This window comes from Hipposideros armiger, unplaced genomic scaffold, assembly GCF_001890085.2.
Source record: "Hipposideros armiger isolate ML-2016 unplaced genomic scaffold, ASM189008v1 scaffold_5, whole genome shotgun sequence".
Lineage (NCBI taxonomy): Eukaryota > Metazoa > Chordata > Mammalia > Chiroptera > Hipposideridae > Hipposideros > Hipposideros armiger.
Window position 1 is genome coordinate 6223602 of NW_017731355.1, and position 13397 is coordinate 6236998.

The following is a 13397-nucleotide window of genomic DNA, read 5'->3' on the forward strand; positions in this document are numbered from 1 at the left end:
AACAAGTCCCTGTGAGCAGTTGGGAGGTGATGTGAGGTGGTGACTTAGAATAATGTTCTGAGAATGCCTACAGTCTTATCGAAAAATAAAAATAGCTTTTATTCATTAACAGCCTGATAATGAACAATTCAAGCAAGACATGCAGAATAAAAAAGTATATATAAAAGTTAGGGCTTTCTAAGGGGGCAGGGCTATGAATATGTAAAAGAGGTTGATAAAAAGTAACCCGAGATTTAGAATCTACGTAAAGTGACATGTGACATAACAATAAAGTAATATTTATCCTCAAGGATAAAGTAGCTAAGAATGAGACAATGTTAGTAAACATGATTTGGTGGGGTAGGTTTCATAAGGTGTGCTATTGAATCATTTAGAAAGATTTTGGCTGTTATGTAATAGTAAAATGAACTCAAACTGGCTTAGCAATAAGGACTTATTTCGCGTGTTGGCAGGGTGATTCCAGGCACTTTACAATCAACAGCTCAATGATGGCATCAAGGTCCAACATTCTGCTTATAGTTTATCCTGTCATCCTTGATGTTGGCACTCCTCTAAGGCTGGGTCCTTTTGGGGTCATAAGGTGGCAGCTAGTGGTAATCAGAACTGTGTCCTTCCCTGTGGTCTGGTTAGGCCAAGTAATGCAACCTCTCCATCTGCAGATCAGTAAAAGTCAGCAGGGGATTGGGTTAAACTAATGAGTTCCTACTGCATCTGGGATCATACCTGAATAAAACCAGTTATTAGGACAGAGAATGGATTTTGGGTCGGCAGCCATCAATGTCCCCTGCAACTAGATAGTGTTCTTGGGCTATTGGACTCCAGAATTATGAGGTATCAGGAAAATCTTCAAAGACAAATGAAAGAAAACTGCTTGGGTAGAACAAGAGCCTTTCGAAAATCTAAAGGGAGGGCCGGCCGAGTGACTCAGTTGGTTAAGAGCTCGCTCAAGAGTTTGAGCTCTGAGCAACAGCAGTTTGAGTCCCAGCCCGAGCTAAGCAGCCGCTGAGCTACCAACAGGTGGCAGGATGGCTCAGCTTAAAAAAAATCTAAAGGGAATTTCCCTTTATTGAGGACCTACTATATGACAGCCCCCTTATTTTTCTATTTTTAATATTTTCTTTTTTTTTAATTTTATTTTATTGGGGAACAGGGTTTTTCCAGGACCCATCAGCTCCAAGTCAAGTAGTTGTTTCAATCTAGTTGTGGAGGGTGCTGCTCAGTGGCCCATGTGGGGATCGAACCAGCAACCTTGATGTTATGAGCACCACGCTCTAACCAACTGAGCTTACTGGCGGCCTCTAGGATATCCCCTTTGCAAACAATGTTTATTCAATGATCACAGTAACCCTACAAAAGATGTATCATACCGCCCATTTTATAGACAAAGGAACCAAGTCTCAGAGGGTTTACGTAATGTTGTATAAACTAAGTCCCCTCTTTTTTCCAAAGCTTCAATTCTTCCATTTAATCGTAGGAGTAGAACAATCAAGACCAGAATGTTAGGGTAAGGGATATGCTGTGACTTGCTCAAATCCCTCTCAAGGACTGAAGGATTTATTCCACCAGTTGCTGGAAGTGCAGAAAGCTCTCAGGTATCATCCCGTGAGTACTGCCTCACGTGAGGAGAGCCACTTCCAAATTCATGCCGTTTCCCAGGTGGCCTGTATTCATTGACTGAAGTGAGTGAGGCTATATAAGGACTCATCCCCCTTTTGACTATAGGATCACCCCAGCCTCAGAACCCCTGTAGGGTGAACTGAGGCATCAGTGCTCAACTTCTCCTTCTGCCCAGTAGTGTCCCTTCTCATCCCTACAGCTGTTGATTGCAAGAGCATTCCCTCACGCTTCTTGTATTCAAATTTCTTTGCTTCCTGGGGAATCCAACCTGTGACAATGACCAATTTAAAGTATTTGAGAAGATAGTACTCTAGAAACAAAATATTTTGGTCTTCTATAAAGTTAAGTGTGACTACATCCTAGTTTTGAAATTTTATTCCTTGGTTTTGCTGATATAGGAAGGGCAGAAAGGCATGGTTACAAATGTTGATGATGGGAACTATTAAATTTTTGAAGCTGAATTATACACCTAATAAATGACACCCCGCCTTCCCACCCCTCTACAAATCTGGAAAACCAGATAGTCTCATGTTGGTTTCCAAAACTGATATGAAAGCAGTGAAGTATAGTTTAGAGAGAGAAAATAAGACGTACAAGGAGTTCAAAAAAATACACCAGAATGCTAACAGTAATTGCCTATAGGTCATATGTTGTCTATATGTAAGTTCTTTCTGCTTTTATTTCCTGAATATATTTTATTTCCTTAAGTAAGAAAACAGGAGAATGATTTCCTTGTAGCATCTCCTGGTTTTGTGAAACTCAGGAAAAGAAGTTAGTTTGGGGGTGGTATTTACTCCTATTTCCTTTCTTAAAAAATATTTAAGTATAGAAAAATTTGGGAGACTCTAGTCCAGTATTAATATTGCTGCATATTTCTTTTTCCATTGAGTCCATTGTGCATTACCAAGAATAAACTGCCTCAGTTAGATGACATGTAAGCAGGTAACTCTTAGAATATTTATTAAATGGAATTGGTTTACAAGAAGGATTTTGATGAACAAAGGCAAAATTTTTCACTCATGGTGAGCATGAAACTTATGTGTACAGCTTACATTCAATTTCATTTTTTTAAAAAGCATCTGCCCCTTTAAGATTATATCATAGTATGCGAAGCACTGGTAAGACTGATGTCACCAGAAATGGCCATCGCGTTGATTTCCTTGAGATTTTTCATCCGATGATTGTACTGCAACAAGTGGGCATCGTTGACCGCAACTTTGAAGTGGTCAGATTCAGCCAGTACTTGTATCTGAAATGGCAAATATACAAAACTATTAGACATGCCCATGGATTTCAAAACCAGTTTGGCCTGATCTCAGGATGTCCAACATTTCATCTTTATGATCATTTGTGGAACTGATTAAAGTTCAGAATAAGTAACTATATAGCAAAAACAAACTCCAGATGATTCAAAGATTTAAACAAACACAAAATGATAAAATTGTTAGAAGGATACATAGTTGAAGCCATAAGGGGAAAGATTAATAATGTGTCTACAGAAAAACTTAAAGTTTTTGTATGGCCTAAAGCCCCTAAAAGTAAAAATAAAACACAAAAGTAGGAATCTCCTAATGGAGTGGCACATTTTAAGAAGATAGATAACCATTTTTGGCAAGAGCAGGGGAAACATACTCTTCCAAAAGTTAGCAGATGTGTTAAATCCTTCCATCCTTTTGGGAGCAGCACTTTGATGATATCTAAATTTTAAACATGCATATTCTTTAAATAAAATTCTAGGAAGCAAAGATTTATATGGATAGTTATTAAAGTATTTTAGATAAATAAACCTTTCCAGGTTGTATTTGTTTGAAATATTTCCATACTCCAAATTTTCATCAATAGGGTACTGGTTGAATGATCACATATCTAAACAATGAAATATTTTCAGGTAACTGTTCTGATACTGAAAGACATCCACCCAATGTAGAATATAGTCCCTGTTAGTCTCTGCCCTTGAGGAACTTAGATTTATTGCCTGCTCTACATTCAATCCTAACCCAATGCTGTGAACCTAATATTTGTTGAAGCAGTGCTTAAAAATAAAACATGGGCGGGCCGAGTGGCTCAGTTGGTTAAGAGCTCGCTCAAGAGTTTGAGCTCTGAGCAACAGCGGTTCGATTCCCGGCCCAAGCTGAGCAGCCACTGAGCTGCCAACCGGTGGCAGGATGGCTCAGCTTAAAAAAAAAAAAACAGTAAAAAATAAAACGTGTGGGGCCAGCCGAGTGGCGCATTGGTTAGGAGTTGGCTTGGGATGCCTGCTCTGAGCAACAGGGCCCTGGTTTGGATCCCACATGAGGGCAAGTGACACGGTACCCTCTACAGCTAAGATGGTGAACAACAGCTCCACCTGGAGCTGGGCTGCGATGAGTTGCCTGCTGGCCAGCAGCGGGCATGAGCTTTCGTGAGCTGCTGTAAGTGGCCGTGCAATGGCCAGCAAGCGACTGCCTCACCTGGGAAAAGCACAATGATAATACCAACATGGGCCAGTGAAGCGACGTCCTCCACAACTAAACTGAAGAACAAAAGGACAGCAACTTGTCTGTTCCCCTTCCCCGATTCCCCAACACTGTTCCCCTCCCTCAATTCCCCAATAAAATCTTTAAAAATAAATAAATAAAACTTGTGCTGTATGTCACAGAATATACTGGAAAGATATTCCCCAAATTGCAACCTTGGTGAGGATGGAGGACTTTTCAGTTACTTTAAAAATTGATACTTTTTTTTTTCATAAAGCAAGCATGTATTAATTTTAGAATTAAATTTTTTTTTTTTAGCTGAGCCATCCTGCCACCTGTTGGCAGCTCATTGGCTGCTCAGCTCAGGTCGGACTCGAACTGCTGTTGCTCAGAGCTCAAACTCTTGAGTGAGGTCTTAACCATCTGAGCCACTCAGCCGGCCCAAAATTTTTTTTAGTTTTGATTGCCATGCCACCTATGTTGTTTGAAGGAATTAAGTCTCAGTCCATCTGTATTATAGACTTTCTTATTAAAGGTGCTATTTTTCTCATTTCCAGAAAAACTTCAACTCAAACAGGTGGTGACAGGAACCATGGTGAGGTGCTTGAATGGAGTTAGGGAGTGTGCCACTCCTGGCCATGTTCTAGCCTGCTGAACCTGGTGCCCTAGGAAGAGGAGATGTACTGGTTAGGTGTCCCAGCACAGCCGATGGCAGTTCAAGTGCAATGTGGCATTACAGTGATTCCCCATGAGCAATATGCATTATTATAATAACAGCAATAACTTACCTTGAATGGTTTACCACTTTCAAATGGGAATGCCATCTGTCTTTCTTCCCGTCCCCAGCTATTATTCAGCTTTGAATTGCAAACAATGACTCTCTTGTTGGCCTCATTGAAGCGTGGGTTAAAGTGGAAAGCAATATCATCCCCTGTTTTGAAGTCTAAAACAAGTCTGTTTAAACCAAAGACAAGAGTTAGTAAAATGATTCAAGTTGTGTGTATCAAGTGAAGAACATATAATTTTCTAAAATGCAAATCACTTTATAAAATGCAGGAAATTTTTCTAAACGGAAAACAAACCAGAGAAGGGGTTCAAACGGGAAAGTATAGTGGCCAAATATTCGATATACTACCACAGTATCTAAAAGTAAGCAAGAAAATATGTGTTGAATTGTTTTGCCTCACTGTCTTTGGTTAGATCATTCTATTCAGCTCTACTTCCCTCTTGACCCACTCTACTCATGAAAACCCTTCAAGGTTTCCTTATAGAGATGTAAGGCCACTTTGAGGGCACCTTATGCTTTACACTGCAGATAAGAATGGTTACCTCCTTCCTGCCCTGCCAGGTTGCTTTTAATATCTATTGAAGGCAAGCCCATCACATAAATAAGAGTTATCCAATTTCTGGCTTCCTCCTAGTTAACCAAAACCTAATCCTAAAGCAGGAAGAATGAGATTACGTAGTTAATGTTCAGTATCCTGCTGCTAAGTTGTAAAGTCATGACAATAGATGTGTTAAACTTTCCATGATGTGAAGTAGAATTAATGAAAGTACTGGCTTAACTTGATAACCCATTCCTTCTCCTTGGATGTTAATGCAAACACAGGTCTTCCGATATTAGAGTACTAACCCTATCCCTGTTTCTTGGCGTGTGCTCCAAAGAGCACTAACATCAGAACCAGCTGGTGCTCTTATTTTAAAGCAAGACCTGCACTCTTGACCTGCTAACAATTATTCCCTGGGTATTCTGATATAGCCAGGAACAGACACGACCACAAATGTTATCTTCCAATGATTAAATTCACAGGGAAAGGACCAAAGTAGTCAAATGGCAACGGAAATTGTCTTTGACTAAGTATCATGTAATGGCTGTATTTCCTCTGCAGTGAAGAGGAAGATATTCTCATCTCTACCATCTTAAGCATCTTTTTTTTCTTGGACTTTCTCACATAGAATTTGCAATACCAAGCAACAATTTTTTCAGTTTACTGCCACCTTAACCATTTCAACCAACATTAGTTTTGATCTGTCAGTCTCAGTCTACATCTCTAGTGTAATTGGAACTACTGTTTCCAACACAATAACCCTAAATAAGGCAACGATACCAGTGTGGTTGTGTGTGATGGGTGGTGGGGAGAGGGAGCAGGACTTAACAGACTGTGGGTGCTGTATGCACAGGATAAGGTGTGCTGGATTCTGTGTTATGTTGGGTGGAAAGATGGAGGAGAACATAGGCAGAAGGTATATATGTTTCGTAATTGGCTGTGAGACAAGCTTTATCATGCAGGGAAGTGCTGTGCTTAGAGAAGCAGTAGAGGCTGCACGGAAGAGGAGTTGGCTTAAGGTAGTGGGTAGAAGCAGAGGGGGTGGCTGCAGGCTGGAGTGAATGAGCTATGTGAATGTAAAACCATCAGCTCAGAAGCTGAGCCCATCCTGCTAATAGAGGTGGTGGCTCCATTGATTCACCAGAAACGTGGTGACAGACACTCAGAGAGGCCACTTGTGGATCCTTGAATAAACCTGTGTACACAGCCTGAATCTGCATCTTTTGTATACCGTCTGTAAGACTCAGAGACACAGATTAATTAATGGCTACAGGAGCTTTGGTGGTGCCACTAACTTCAAGGACAGGCGAGCTTATATTATATATACACATACAACCAGTGGTGATAACCAGAGCCAGGCATCCCAGGGCAGCCGTAAATCGGCATGGATTTTTCTAAAGTAGCTCAAAGTCTTAGCCCATCCTAGCTCGCCTCAATCAAACCAGTTCCAATGGCAAGGTTGACTTATTTTGATAAAGTCTTTAACTTTTAGACTTTTTTCAAGTCTTTTAAGTAAATAGTGTTACTCACAAGACTGCTGTTCCCCATACTGCGTTTTATCTATAGACCAGGCCCACACCGTGGAAACTGGTGGTGACTCGGCAGTTGTGAAGACAAACATGGCAGCCAAGCTCGAGAGACCTGAGGCTGCAGTGACCTGCACAACTGCAGGGAGATTTGTATGACTCTGAGGACACAGCAGTATAACATTCAAGCTCTCAGATCAACTCGGAACTATGTCCAGTGGGATATTTTTGGTTTTGAGCCATGTTTTTGATGAGCATCTAGACAGAAAGTGCGCGGTTGAATTTTTTTAGATAACAGATGGCTCAGAGGTGGAGGGATGGCTCTACTTGCCTTTAATTCTGAGGCTTTCACAACCAGGAAGAACCAACAGCATGGGTTTTGCTGCTCTTCCTCTTAGTCCTCACAAAGTAGAATTCTGTTTAATTCAGATTCTGGGAGAAAAACAAGATTGGGCGAGGGAAACCTTGTCCCCTTGGTGGGAACACGTATTGGTTTCTAGGATATTCGCATACTAGGGGATAGCCAAGACTCTAAATGTGTAGTTTTAAAATTTCTATTAAACTTCACAATAGCTAAGCCTTTATTCAAAACCAATCAACAAATATGTTAGACTTTAAGTTTTGCTCTTTACCTGTTTGCATTGGGATTTACTGTACCCATAATTGTTATCAGCATGCGAGGCATGACTCCTCCAGGTAAAGCCAGGTTATAAGGCACAGTCTGGGATGAAAAAAATATATAGATATCAATAAAGATCTCAGGGAAAGAAAGAAAAAAACATCGCTGAAGTTCAATCACTATTAATATGTGTGAATAACACATAACCCTCTTTTGAACAGACTCTCGGGCCACCTTGCCCAGGAAGAAACAAGGCTCTCTACACGCATAACTAATAACCGAGAATACAGCTGTCAGTTAACAGATGCTGAAGGCAGGACATTGTCCTTTTTGGACTGTAACTGTTATTACTAGGGGCATCCCAACCTATAACTCATTCACTTAGACTGTATTTTGAAAGGGCTGAAGCTAGACCTTGCAATCAACATTAACAATTTTGTGCCACTCCTGAGACCCTTGTCACATAACATACTTCATCGTGTCACATTCTAGGGCTTCTGGGTTCTCATGCAATCTACTCACAGCACCAGCAGAGTACTTTGTATGTGGCAGATAACTCAGTATTTGTGGAATGAACACCTTTCAGTTAACACATTCCCTAGTTTATTTCACAAATATGTATTGCCCATCTTTGTTCAAGGTCTATCTCTGGCTTCTTCTCTTTTTCCTTTATGCTTTTCTCCCCTGGGTTTCACTATCATCCAAGAATTTCAGCTCTAGCCCTGATCTGTACTAGTCGCATGCTCCCTACTCCTGGATTTGCTACTGGTGCTACACATCCAACAGGTATGAACTGGAAGTGTCTCTCCTGACCCCTCCCCCACTGGTCCCCTTCCTGAGTTCCTGGTTAGGGCTGACCCTTGGCTGGTGCTTTAGTTGTCCTACCTTGAAAAGCCAGAGTCATCTCTGACTCCTAAGACTTAACCGGTAGATCCTGGGGTTCTTCCTTGGCAATCTCTCTCCTATCTGCAATCTCTTCCTTTCCACAACCTCCATGTCCCCCTCTGTCTGCAGTGGACTAATGATCTGTGGTCTAGGCCCTGCCCAGTGCCACCCACACCCCCAATAGTTTCTCTGTGCGTTCCTCTGAGCTGCCCTAAAAGCAGATCAGATGCTACTTGTGCCATCCTCTACATAGTCCGGAAAGGGTCTGCGCCCAGGCTGTTACGGAACTTTGTCCTCATATCTGCTTAGTTCCCAGCTAGGCTGTGAGTCTAGAAGGGAAGGCGCTGTGTCTGAGATGTGTCTGGAGCCCTACAGAGTGAAGGTTTTACACTTAGAATTTATTTACTAAAATGTGTTTTAATATACATGAAACGCCAATCCTTAGATCACAAAATTATCCTTGGAAGTTTTTTCAAATCTGGATTACTTTGGTTCCTCCGCATGCGCTCTCTATGCTCCTGGGCAAGTTATCTAACTACCGCTCATTTCCTCATGTGTGAAATGGGGCTAATAACAGTATCTTATAGGGTGGAAATGGGGTTAAATGAGATCATCCATGTAGAAGCACACTGCTGGCACATGTTATTTACTCAGTGTGTATTAATAATAGCCCAACTTTCTCCCGTTACTATGATCTTAACTTGATTTATATTCAAGCTGCTTTGCAGATGCCTTCAAAAGATGCCTTAGCTTCTCTTTACACATACTGAACTCAAAACAACTATTTTTTTTTCTATTGGAACAACACACACTGTGGCTGGTCTTTGAAAAGTGGCTCTAAGCAGTGAGTTTAAAGCTTCAGGTCTCCCTGAAGCCCTCTGCAGGTCAATACCCAGAACGAGCTCCCAGCCAGAGCACTGCAAAGTGATGGCACTACAGCCCAGACAAGTGCCATGTTCTTCATTAGCTTTGTCCTGGTCACAATCAAGTACATGAAATGACTAAGTCCATCTTACCAGCGGTCCAGCAGGGCTGGCACCCGGATAGGCCCCCGGCCCACTTGGTTGCCCGGGGTAGGCTCCTGGTGCAGTTGGTCCAGGATAAGCAGGTGCCGTTGGGCCAGGGTAGGCCCCAGGAGGAGCCTGTCCAGGTGTCTGTCCAGGATAGGCTCCTGGAGGTGCCTGTCCAGGGTAGGCGGCAGGGGGTGCCTGTCCAGGGTAGGCGGCAGGGGGTGCCTGTCCAGGGTAGGCGGCAGGGGGTGCCTGTCCGGGGTAGGTGGCAGGGGGTGCCTGTCCGGGGTAGGCCCCAGGATAGGCGGCCCCTGGGTAGCTCCCAGCCCCAGCAGGTTGGTTTCCCCATGGCCCAGGCCATCCTTGAGGGTTTGGGTTCCCAGACCCAGATAAGGCATCATTAAGCTGGAAAGAAAGATATAAACAATTCCTGGATAAAAACATTCACAAAAGCAAAATTTTCAGGAAAACAGGAATATGTGATCTAAGAAGTGGAAGGATATAGTGAAAGTATGAAACTCATATCATACAATTTTTTCCATCGTTAATAGCTTTCTTTGAGTTCCAAAAACTTAGACTTTGGGATTATATGTGCTTTATCAGTACATGTCTCCCATCATATCAGAATGTGGAGGCTTGCATTTTTGTAATTTGCTAAAAGTTAGAAGCTATCCATCCTCTCTGTAAAAGCACACGTTTTCTAATTGACATGAGAAAAACAATCACAAAACTCCAGATGCTCAGACTGCACCACACTTCCCATGGCTTAGCTTATTTCTCAGCTCCTGGCCTGTGGAATCTATCCCATCTGTCTCAGACCTTTCCGGAAAGGGGTTACCGTATTTCCCCATGTATAAGACACACCCTTTTTCAAAAAATTTGGGGTCTAAAAATTGGGTGCGTCTTATACAGTGGTTCGTAGATTTTTTTTTACTTGCATTTCCCGCTTTTTTCGCGCTTGTTTTTGTGCTCATACAACCACTGTATAAGACGCACCCAGTTTTTAGACCCCAAATTTTTCGAAAAAGGGTGCATCTTATATGTGGGGAAATACGGTACTCTCGGTGTGTCCCATCCTTCTCACAACCTGGCTTTCTTCCCAAACCTGTGGCTGGAATAACAAGACTCCAGCTAACAAGCCCTCATTGAGCAGGTGAGGCCAGAGGAAGCCACATAGTGGGATACTTAGAAGGAAAGTCGGGTGGTAAAAACAAAACTCGCAACCTGCGTGAATTTAGAATGTAAGAAAACAGACATATGAGAAAAACACTTACCGAAAAATTGTCTGCCATTTTCCTGAAGGGGAAAAAAAAAATAGGTTATCATTTGATCCGAAAAGACTTCACGGGTTTCCATTTAAATTTAACATCATAAATAGTTCATTGAGTAGTTCTAGTTTTATGGGCATTCTTCTAGCACAAGCAAGTATTTCCAAAATATGCCTAAATCCATGGCACAGAACCACAAAAATGTCTCATCCAAGGGCGGGAGTGCACTCCAGCCAGATTTCCAAACCCTATTTAACCCACAGCTTTAAACTCGAATCACCTTAGCCTGGGTTCTGAATCCTGGGACTAACAGGCTATACACTGACTGCAGGAGACAGAAGAGTGAGGAAGGGGACGTCCTGCCCCGTTCCTAGGTAACCAGCATAAACCGTCCTGGTTTACTTTCGTCCTCCTTCACCTTCCTTCCTGTGCTCCTTTCCCACCACCTCTTACGAAGAGTTCCGTGTGTTAACATCATCCACCTCCCCTCCCATTCCCACTCTCAGCCCCATGCCCTCTTCTGGGTTTTAGGAGGAAAGCAGAGTTGGTTGATTCTTGCTGAGATCTGAAAGACAATGCCCTCCAGACATAGTTGCTGCTGATTATTTATTTCACTTGCAAACATGTATGCCTGCTCTGCCCAGGCAGCGAGAGGGCTCCTCTCTGGATGTCAAGATGGACAGGCCAAGATCAAAATGATCAAAGGGTCCACAGGCCAGCAGGGATCACAAGTGATGGACGCTGTTGAGCCAAACGTGGGCAATGGGAAGTCTCAACCAGAACAATTACTTCTGGAGAGGAGGTGTTGTTTGAACTAAGCCTTGTAGGAAAGGTGAGATTGGGATGTGGAGCAATAAAGAAGAAAGCACAAAATGTGCCTTTTTTTTTTTTTTTAAGATACTTGCTATTCTAAATGAAATCTTTGGCAGTATAACAAACTAAGGTTAAAAAAAAAAGTTAGGCAGTGTGGAGGACACTATTTTGGGTAGGGCAGAGAGGATTTGCCTTGCCTACAGCTGCCTCAGGGCATGGCCTTGACACACCATTCTGCTTCCTCCTGCTCCTCCCCCTGTGCCAAGTCCTTAACTGTCCAGGGTGATGATACCGGCTCCCAGGGCAGACACTCCAACAGTAAGGGATGAGGGCAACTTCGGCCTCCTGAGGCCTGGGTGAGTTTTCCCAGCTCAGGATCACTTGTGCTATGGACAGAATTACCTGGACCTTAAACAATCACAATCTTTTTCCTTGAGTTGCCCACTTGTGATATTTACTCAATTATTTTTTAAAATGTCATTGCCCCAAGGAATCCAATAAGTGGCAACAACTTGATAGGTCCTAAAAATGTAAAATACTAGATTTTTAAATAAAAATTCAGACAGAGCTCCTCCTGGACTTAATGTGTGCTTCATGTACACACACCAGATAAATGTATTTTTGGCACATCTCTTTCTGAGCCTGGGCATTCTCAAACATATTTGGAAGCAGGTAGGTTATCACCACACCCATCTTCCAAGATGCGAAACTGCTGGCAGTTTGTCTGGGAAGTCACTGTGGCTCTTCCAGGGCTTACATTCACTGCATTTCCTTAGTATCTGACCTTTCAAAGCAAACTTTGGGTGCTCCTCTGCATGTGCTTCCCTCCCCAAAAGGTGACGGCTGTGGCCTAGAAAATTGTGCGGCTACCGCAGGAGGAGCTTAAGAGAAGAGTTGTTACAGAAAAGGAAAAGGTAGGACATTCCTTAAGTTAACAAAATAAAACCTCTCTCATTTTGGACACCAGTAGGAAATAATCTTGAACTTGATGGTGGGCAAAGAGCTTCGTTCCTTTGATTATACAAACTCTTCTTCCACTCCTCGGCAACATACTGAAGACCCAGCAATGACTTCATCAATGTTTTGACTTCTTTTAAATATCCCTATTGTGTAGGGACTTATTTCCAACCTCAGCACCATCTACATTACAGGTTGTGGGGGGCTGTCCTGTGCATTGTAGGATGTTTAGCACATCCCTGGCTTCAATACACTAGTCGTCAGTAGCACACACCCTCCTACCCCCCCAGCAATTGTGACAACCCAATATGTCTTCAGACATTGCCAAATATCCCTGGGGGAAGCTAGGGGAGAATACAAAACTGCCAGGTTGAGAACCACTGGTCTAGGCTAATTAGCATGTGTCTTCCTACATATATGTACATACACACGTCCATAAAAAACAAAAAGGTCATTTCGATTGTTAAAACTAGCTAAATGTATGCCATCAGCCTGATGAAGTGTCTTATTGACATAATTCCAATCAAACTAAAATGTGTTTAAAGGCTGGTTACAATCAGAAACCCACACAAAGAAAGCATTTCCAAAATTTAACATTTATTCTTTTCAAAGTCTCCGCTCAAGCATATGCAATTTATTTTCCAACCCGACCAAAACAATTTGAGAAACAAAGCAGATATCACTTTATTTCCACTGTTTCACATAACGCTTTGGATGACAGTTTGGTTAGTGTTGTGACACATTAGACAAGCTCATTAGAATAATTACACCCTGCATTTGTGTGGTGCTTTTCAGTTTACGAAGCACTTTCACATACCTTACCTATTTTGATTCTGATAATAATCTTATGAGATTGACAGGGGAAAGTTAATATCCCCACTTTAGAGGTGAGGAAACCGAGGATCAGAAAGCTAATGT

General features: G+C 42.3%; 1 protein-coding gene across 1 annotated transcript in view; it reads right to left on the reverse strand.

Annotated features, from left to right (window-relative positions):
* Positions 1–2552: 2552 nt before the first annotated feature.
* The window catches only part of LGALS3 (galectin 3), a 31657-nt gene continuing 20812 nt past the window's right edge, over positions 2553–13397 (reverse strand). Inside the window, exons 2-6 of the mRNA XM_019645710.1 lie at positions 10716–10737; positions 9448–9846; positions 7560–7648; positions 4862–5027; positions 2553–2866 (exon numbers count right to left, since the gene is read on the reverse strand). Of these exons, the coding sequence (XP_019501255.1) occupies positions 2711–2866; positions 4862–5027; positions 7560–7648; positions 9448–9846; positions 10716–10733 (828 nt within the window). The 5' untranslated portion in view covers positions 10734–10737 and the 3' untranslated portion in view covers positions 2553–2710. The remainder of the gene's footprint in view (positions 2867–4861; positions 5028–7559; positions 7649–9447; positions 9847–10715; positions 10738–13397) is intronic.